Source organism: Parus major, chromosome 26 (assembly GCF_001522545.3).
Source record: "Parus major isolate Abel chromosome 26, Parus_major1.1, whole genome shotgun sequence".
NCBI classification, from domain to species: domain Eukaryota; kingdom Metazoa; phylum Chordata; class Aves; order Passeriformes; family Paridae; genus Parus; species Parus major.
In genome coordinates, this window is record NC_031795.1 from 5,872,498 (window position 1) to 5,881,213 (window position 8,716).

At 57.5% G+C, this 8,716-nt stretch overlaps 1 protein-coding gene across 2 annotated transcripts in view; it reads right to left on the reverse strand.

The window, feature by feature from the left end:
• LAMB3 (laminin subunit beta 3) overlaps positions 1-1,549 on the reverse strand; it is a 22,924-nt gene extending 21,375 nt beyond the window's left edge. The window contains exons 1-3 of one of the 2 annotated variants that reach the window (XM_015650545.2): positions 1,486-1,549; positions 950-1,037; positions 180-334 (exon numbers count right to left, since the gene is read on the reverse strand). In XM_015650545.2, coding sequence (XP_015506031.1) covers positions 180-334; positions 950-998 — 204 coding nt within the window. In that variant the 5' untranslated portion in view covers positions 999-1,037; positions 1,486-1,549. Of the gene's footprint in view, positions 1-179; positions 335-949; positions 1,038-1,475 lie in introns of both variants that reach the window. The other variant, XM_015650546.2, reaches the window with a different exon arrangement.
• Between the last annotated feature and the right edge of the window lie 7,167 nt (positions 1,550-8,716).

The following is an 8,716-nucleotide window of genomic DNA, read 5'->3' on the forward strand; positions in this document are numbered from 1 at the left end:
TGGGATGGATGATGAAGGCACTGCACCCCTGGGAGTTTTGGGGTGGATGAAGGCACTGCACCCCTGGGAGGATGGGATGGGATGGATGATGAAGGCACTGCACCCCTGGGAGGTTTGGGATGGGATGGATGAGGAAGGCACTGCACCCCTGGGAGGTCTGGGGTGAGCAGGGGCTGTACCTGGCCGTGGGGTGTGCAGTACGTCTCGGGCTTGCTGAGGCCGCAGGTGGAGGAGGCTCTCAGGTGAGGGGCTCGTCCCAGCAGCAGGTCCCCCGGGGGAGGGTAGCAGGCTCCCTGGGAACAGGCTCCCTGCGCTCCCAGGAGCCGTGGGGCAGCTGGAACAGAGGGAAAAGGGATCAGGGCTGTGTCAGGGAGGCTCAGACACCAACCAGCCCCATGGAACAGGTTTGCTGCACCAAACCAACCAGCCTGGGACAGGCTCCCCAGTGCATGTCCCAACAAAGAGAAGGGGGATTCGTCCCTGAGGTACCTTTATCTTTTAATAATAAATGTGCTTAGTGCTTTGTACTAACGGTTACTTCCAAAGCACTTCCATGCCCTGGCCCCAGGGTTTGGGCTGCAGGGATGCTCTGTGCCCTGCCCATCGAACTGACCAGCCCAGGTGGTGTCCCCTGTTCCCAGAGCCAGCCCTGGTGGCTTTGTACTAACCCTGTTCCCAGAGCCAGCCCAGGTTGGTGTCCCTGTTCGCAGAGCCAGCCCTGGTGGTGTCCCCTGGTCCCAGAGCCAGCCCTGGTGGTGTCCCCTGTTCCCAGAGCCAGCCCTGCAGCTCAGGACAGAGAGCAGCAGCCTCCTGCCAACCTCCAGCTCTAGAATGAACCCCAGGCTCTCTCCTGCTGCTGCTGCTGCTGCTGACACAAAGCTCCCATCAGCAGCGTTGCTATTTAGCCAGCTGACCCCCGATTTTTGGGAGCAGTGAGTGTGAGCCTTACCCAGCAGGACACACAGTGCCCATGGCCACAGCTGGCAGCGAGGCTCCATTCGGCCACAGACACTCCTGGGGAAGAGTTTGCAGCGAGACTGAAAAGAGCAGAGAACGTCAGTTCAAAAGCTCAGCCCAGCTCCTCCTTCCTTCTCACTTCACAGTGAGATACTTCTAATTAATCTGCACAGAATAACACGGGGGAGGAAATCAAGAATAATGAGGAGGAAAACCAGGTGCTGAAGCTGAATTTGCTGTAAAGCAGCGAGCCCCCACCCCACGACGGCCGGTGCCAGGTGGGAATGTGGGGCTGGAAGGGATGGGGAGCGCACAGCATCCCCTAAACCCCCGGCCCCTTTCCAGGCACTCTCTGTGCCCCAGCCCCACCCTCGCCCTCCAGAGCCAACCCAAGCCCAAAGTGCCATTCCAGGAAAAGGAGAAATCCATAAAAACCTGCAGCGAGCAGGGAAAGGAGCCCCGTGGGCCGGCCCGGGGGAGGAGATGCTGCAGCACAGCCCGCAGCGCTGGGGCCTCACCTGGCCTCACCTGTGGGAGCACAGTGTCCCCGAGGTGTCCCCGAGGTGTCCCCGAGGTGTCCCCGAGGTGTCCCCGCGGTGTCCCCGAGGTGTCCCTGAGGTGTCCCCGCGGTGTCCCCGCGGTGTCCCCGCGGTGTCCCTGAGGTGTCCCCGCGGTGTCCCCGCGGTGTCCCCGGCGGGCTCTGAGCTCTGCCCGATCCTCGCAGGCTCTGAGCTCGCAGCCGCCTGGCCCGCACAGGAGGTGCTGTGGGCGCAGCGATGATGCAGGAGTGATTCAGGGGTGCCCAGACATCCACACCCTGCTGGCTCACGCTGGGATCCGCCGGGCAGGCAGCGGGGAGAAGCCGGCCGAGTTCCCTGAGCCCACCTGGGGCTGTCCTGGAGCCACCGCCGGGCTCAGCCCCGGCTCAGGTGCTCGCCCACCCTGGCGGGCAGGGTTTGCTCAGGGCAGTGTCACCGCTGTCACCACTCAGCTCCATCGGTTCTGAACTCCTGGAAACAGCAGCGCCACTCTTATCGTTCACTGCAGAGTAAGAAACCTTTAAAAACCTGGGTGAAGTGAGGACTGCTGAGAGCTCAGCCTTCCCCACCACTGCTCTCACGCTGAATTTCAGCTAAAACAGTTTTTAATCCTGAGGAAAACTTCATCGAGCCTTTCCCCTTCACTTCAGTGAAATAACCCCAAAGCCACCCCCTCTCCCGTGCTGGTGAGGGGCTCAGCAGGACCCGCAGGTGGCTGCAGCTCTGGTGTTGCTGTTGGTGTCACCCCCATCCCCACCCTGACACACAGACACCGAGCTGAGGACCAGCAGCTCCCAGCAGGGGTACACACAGAGCTGGAAAAAAAAAATCTTGTCCCTGAGGCTACAGAGAGAGCCGGGCTGAGGTGTGGCACCCCTGGGTGTGCCTGCCCTGCAATGCCGTAATGCCGCATTCCTCCTCCCCGCCCGGCCCCCGGCACAACGGGGGCCAGAAGAAACCCTGGAATGTCTGAAAAGAGAAAGGGAGGAGGGATGAGATGTGCCCCGAGCTGCCGACACGGCCTCTGCACAGCCCCCAGTGTGAAAAAACTGATCCCACCGACCCCAGACCTGGCAGAGCCAGGTAAAACATCACCTGCGATTCCAGGCTCCACAAGTTCAAACAAGAAGAAAAGCGAGGAAAAGGCTGGTTTACAGAATATCCACTGCAAACCAATGAAAATGGGAAAGGAAAAACGTCAGCTGAGAACGGGTGGGTGCTCAGGGACAGGGAGGATGGGGCAGGGCAGCCCTGAAAGCCCAAGGGAAAAGCCCAAGGGAAAGCCCAAGGGAAAGCCCAAGGGAAAGCCCAAGGGAAAGCCCAAGGGAAAGCCCAAGGGAAAGCCCAAAGCCCTGGTGGGAGTCAGAAGGATGGAACAGCTCCAGGCTGCCTTGTCCAGTGCTGTCCTGGGGAGCAGGGAGGGAATTTTATAGATGGAGATCGAAACTGAGGGTAAAAACACACCACAGCAAATCCAGTGCAAGCTCTGGAGCAATGTGGGATCAGTGGGACAGACTGGGGGATGCTCACAGGGCTCCAGCTCCTCTCCAGCTCAGCCTGTGCCAGGCTGTGCCAGGCTGTGCCCACAGCCCTCGGAGGGCTGGGCGAGACATTCCCTGGAAAACAAACAGCATTTCCTGCTGCAGGAAAGCAGCTCTGAGTCACGGGACATCCCCTGCCCCGACAGGACATTACTGTGCACAGAGCTCCTGTCCAGGAGATCAGCACAGCTGCTGCTCCCCACGCCCAGGCACATCCACAGGACAGGACAGGCTGAGCCTGGGCTGCAGGACAGGCAGCAAGGCTCCAGTGCAGCTGATGCTGCAGCTGTGCAGCTCCAGGGTGCAGCACCAGGCCTGAGAGCCAGCAGTGGCATGGAGGAGACAGCTCAGAGGACACTGACCCTGCCACCCTGGCACCCTGGATGGATTTGGCTTTCAGCTGGAAGTCACAGCTCTGGGGACAGAAGGTCATCACGGGCGGCTGCTGGAAAGCAGAACCACGGGAGGGTGCAGGGTCCTGCCAGCTGGTTGCAAGATTAATGGTATCAGTAATAAAAGAAGTTTTTCTCCACCTAATCTTTTAATTTCCCACTTTAATTCAAACCTGACCAGCAAATCACCTCCTTACTCTAGCAGAGATGATTTAAATCACTGGCTTTGCTAATTACCATGATCTCCTTTAAAAGCATTTCAGGAATTCCTGACAAAATTCCAATTCATGCTCTGAAAACCTGCTCTGAGAGCAAATAAAACTTTGAACCAAAACGTCACTGACCTACTTTGGGTTTAAATTGCAATAGCTCTGGGAGCTGGCTCCAAGGTGCAGCAGCCCTGAGAGCCCAGCCTGCCTGAGCAGCCCTGCAGCCCCTGCCCAGTGCCAGCTGTGGGCACAGCTGGAACACGGCCCGTGCTGCCAGGGAGGGGACAGCTGTGGCCAGCACAGAGCTCAGGACCTGCTCCACACCCAGCCCAACGCTGGAGCACAGCAACTGGCCCAAAATCCCTTCAACTCCACTTGAGCAAAGCAAAGGCTCAGGATTTGCCCTTAAATTTTCTTTTTTCCCCCCAGCTCCTTTCCCCACCCCCCGGAGTTGCCCCAGGATGGGTGGGCACGGACCCCCCGTGTCCCCCGTGGGGCAGCAGAGCCCCCAGGAGCAGGGACACGGAGCAGAGCTGGCAGGGCACAGCCTGGCACGGTGCCTGCTTCCCACCGGGACCTTGATAAAATTATCCTTGCAGGGGAACAGCGTTATTTTTGTCACGTCCCTGATTTCTAAAGAGGAAAATATTCCATTAGGAAAGCGGCCAGCTCCCCTCTGGAGGGTTTTGGCTTTTGCAGGCGGTGGAATGGAGGGGCCTGTGCAGCCCTGGTGCAAAGCCCCCCACAGGCTCCCCCTGCAGCAGCCAGGGCAGAATTTAAATGAATGGGGCACTTAGGAGCTCCCTTTAAGCCCCGGATTGTCCCCGTGTGTGACACGAAGGAGACGCTGTTTGCTGCTCCTGCCTGCCAGCCCCAGCCTCCCCCAAATGCTGCAGCTGGAACAAAGCTGTGGCTGTGCACGGGGTTTGAGCTGCCAGGACCTGAGGCTGGTCCTGCCTTTGCTGCTCTCCCTGGCTGGGCACAGCCCCTGGAGCTCCCACTGACAAAGCCCAGCGGTGCCCGAGCCCTGCCCGCCCATGGGCACGGGGGCAGCAGCTGTGCCCAGTGCTCCTGCCCAGGCTGTGCCACATCCAGGGAGCCACAGGCAGGGCTCAAGGTCCCCTCCAGGAGACAGGACAACATTGGGTACCTGTGGCTGTGCCTCTGTGACCTGTCCAGGGCAGCAGCCGCTCCTCAGACACCGCAGCAGAGCAGGTCACCACCGTGACCAGGTCACCACGGCCCGGCCATGTGGCCACAGCTCTCTTCACCCTGTGTCCATCACAGCCCAAGGGAGGCTCCCCTGGGCCCAGCCCAGCAGGCCCAGCTGGGCTAATGGAACCAAACCTGCATTGTTTCACTCATTTTCAATAGGACAGACCTTTAATGTGCCTTGCTGGGCTTTAGGGCTCCCTTTCCTTTCTCTGTCCTTACTCCCTCTGGGATTTCAGGGTGACACCGCCTACAGCAGCTTGTTCCCGAGCGGATCAGATGTCCTGGAAATCTCCTGGAGCTTCCTATGGGGCTGTTCTGGCAGGAGGGGCAGCTCCCTTTCCCTCACAGCCCCTTTCAGGGCAGTTCTCCTCCCCGAGCCTCCAGCACGCACCCTCGGCGTGGCCAGCGCCTGCCGTGCCCCTGCCCGGGCTGGAGCGTGCCAGCCCCGGGACAGGGAAACCTGAGCTGAGGCACCTGCAGCCCTCCCCAGGGCTGGGAGCCAGCCAGGGCAGCTCTGCCAGCACTCCATCCTGAGAGCATCACCCTGGTTCTCCTGTCCTCGCTCCAGCCAGGGCAGCTCTGCCACTGCTCCATCCCAAAAGCATCGTCCTGGTTCTCCTGTCCTCTCTCCAGCCAGGGCAGCTCTGCCAGCACTCCATCCTGAGAGCATCTCCCTGGTTCTCCTGTCCTCACTCCAGCCAGGGCAGCTCTGCCACTGCTCCATCCCAAAAGCATCGTCCTGGTTCTCCTCTCCTCACTCCAGCCAGGGCAGCTCTGCCAGCACTCCATCCCAAAAGCATCGTCTTGGTTCTCCTCACTCCATCCAGGGCAGCTCTGCCAGCACTCCATCCCAAAAGCATCGTCCTGGTTCTCCTGTCCTCGCTCCAGCCAGGGCAGCACTGCCAGCACTCCATCCCAAAAGCATCCCCCTGGTTCTCCCCACACAGAGCCAGGGCAGGATCAGGCCTGGCAGCAGCTGCAGCTCAGCATCGCCTGCATCCTCCTCCAGACAAGGCCAAGCAGATTCCCACGAGCTGAGGAGCCTCATCCCCTCATCCCCATCCCAGCCTCCCCTCCCTGCGAGATTTAGGTTAAGCTGTGGCTGCTGACGTTGCTCTGCTCTTCCCCCCGATGACGTTCAACTCGTGCAGCTGCCCCAGCCACAAAGCCCTGTTTAATCAAAGTTGTGATTAAACCTGACAAAATCCTCGTGCAGACTCCCCAAAATAAGATTTGAAACTGCTAAAATTAGTCTAATTTAGTGTTAATCATTAATCGTTTTATCCACATTTAATTCAATTTAAATGTCCACACAAGGAGCTTGCATAGACTTTGTTACTGAAATCTAAACCAAAATTGAATTAAATGTTGTTAAATTAGATCGACACAATCTGAGTGCTGCTATGAGAAGTGTTTGCCAGAGATTATTATCAGCTGATTGGTTAATGCTCAAAATTATCCTGAGCTCTGTGTGATCCCAAAAGCTGCAGCTCTCAGTACACTGGGAATGCATAGACACCTCCATCAGTGTTTAATGAACAAAAATACCCTTCACAGCCCTCAGGAAAAGACTTGCAAACATAAGGTTCAGCAGGCAACAAAAACCCTGCCTGGAAAAAAACCAAAAACATCCAAAAATCAATTTTTTAGGTGAAATGTCACAGTTCCAACTGTTCCCAATGGCCTTTGTGTCAGGGGCGGGTGCGGCTCAGGCGCTGCTGCCGGGGCAGCCCTGGGGGCTGGGAAGGGTCAGCACAGGGACCCCCAAAGAGCCGGAGGGAGGAGAGCTGACCTTGAGCTTCCCCTGTCTGCTCGCTGTCTCCTCCAGCTATCTTTTCTCCAAAGGGCATTTTTTTGAGTGTTGCAGAAGAGGGAAAACACAGCCCGAACTCAGGGATCAGCTGCACCCTCGGCTGCCAAGTTGGCAGAGAAGATAAGGACCCTTTATTTAAAGTAAAAAACCCCAGACGCTGAGGAGGGATAGACAAGTCTTTAGCAACTTTTACAGCCTATCTTGCAATGCAATTTCCTAAGCAGACTCAAAACTTGCAAAAAAAACCCGAGTTTTCACCAGAAAAGCATTTCCTTGGAGCGCTGTGCTGCGGGACGTGCGGGATGTGAGGAGCCAGGGCTGACTCAGTGCCCCACAAAACCCACCAGGGGAAAACCCCACAAATTCAACCTTTTGGGGCGGGTCAGCAGCGCCCAGGCTGTCCGGGCAGGGAACCGAGCGTGAGGAGGAGGAGGCAGGGGAGGGAGGAAGGAGGAAGGAGAACATTCCTCACCTGCAGGGGCTGGAGGGACACGCACAGCACCAGCCGTGCCCTTCACAAGTCATTTCCTTCTCAGAGAGCTTTTCCCTGTGTGGGCTGAGGCAGAGCCCAGCTCGGGCCATCACATCCACATCCCCTGTGCCACAGGACGTGTGTGCTGGGGACAGGGCTAAGGGACACCCCCTCCTTCCCTCCCTGCCCTGGGGACAAGCTCCCTTCACCTCCTGCTGCCCTGGGGGCTGCCTGCGCCTCTCTGGGGATCCAGGCTCCTTTAGAGCATCCTTTGAAGGCTCCCTCTGAGCTTTACCTCCTTCCACGTGCACCAACCTCTCCCTAAACTTGCTGCAACAGCATCAGTGTATATTTTCATTTCTATACACTGCCCAGCAGAGCAATCCCCATCATCTCAGCCGCATGGATCAGCCAAGAGATCTGTCCCTGAGCGCATCATCTGCTGCAAATCCCAACAACTTCTTGTGGCTTGAGCAGCTCTCCGGGCTCAGCAGCTGCTGAGATGTGCATGGAATGCACGGGATTCCTGCAGCCAGAGCCGGACCCTGCAGCCCCAGCAGATGGTGGTGATGATGATGATGATGATGATGATGATGATGATGCAATCGTTCTTGCACCATCAGTAATGCCGGGGGTTATTGGTGCAACATTCCCTGGCTGCAGGCCAGGCAAGCAGAGCCTCCTGCTCCTGGCCAGGGTGGAAACAGCAGCGTCCTGCAGGTGCCACAAGGAGCGACACACGGGGGTGGCACAGGAGCGACACACGGGGGTGGCACACGGGGGTGACACACGGGGGTGACACAGGAGCGACACACGGGGGTGGCACACGGGGGTGACACACGGGGGTGACACACGGGGGTGGCACACGGGGGTGGCACACAGGGGTGACACACGGGGGTGGCACACGGGGGTGACACAGACTCAGCTTCAAGTGCAGGGAAAGTGAAGAATGGGTCCTAAGTTAATGTAACTTCCTCTGGCTTTGGAGTTTCCAGTTGTGTCACTGCCGGGAAATGAGGGCTGTGGGGCTGCAGAATCACCTGCAGACACCTCGCACAAACACCGGCACACCTCGGCCTGGGGGACGCCGCATTTTCTGCATTTTCTGCATTTTCTGCACTTTTTCGCCCCCTCCCCCGCGGGAATGGGCAGCAGGGCAGGGACATTTTGCGGAGCTGGATCCAAACGCTGCCCTGTTCTGGGAGCTGTGGATACAGACCCTGCCCCTCCCTCCCAGGCAAGCAGCAAAGCTTCTGTGAATATATCAAATATTGATTGCTGAAGCAGGTACAGAGCTGCACAGCAAGCCAGGCATCAGATCTCTGGTTCGAGAATTAGACTGAGACAATTATGGGGATTTCTTTTTGTTTGCAGGGGGTAAAAACACAAGTGTTTTGAGAGAAAAAGGAGAAATTGAAGGAGGGATAGGAAAACACGAGGAGAAATGGAAGGAGAAAGAAATGGAATGAGCAATAGAAGGAGAAATGGAAGGAGGAGATAAAAAGAAAAATAAGAATAAAATTTTTAAAGAGGTGGGGAGGAAAGGGTTTAAAAAAAATTAATAAATAAAAAAAGCGG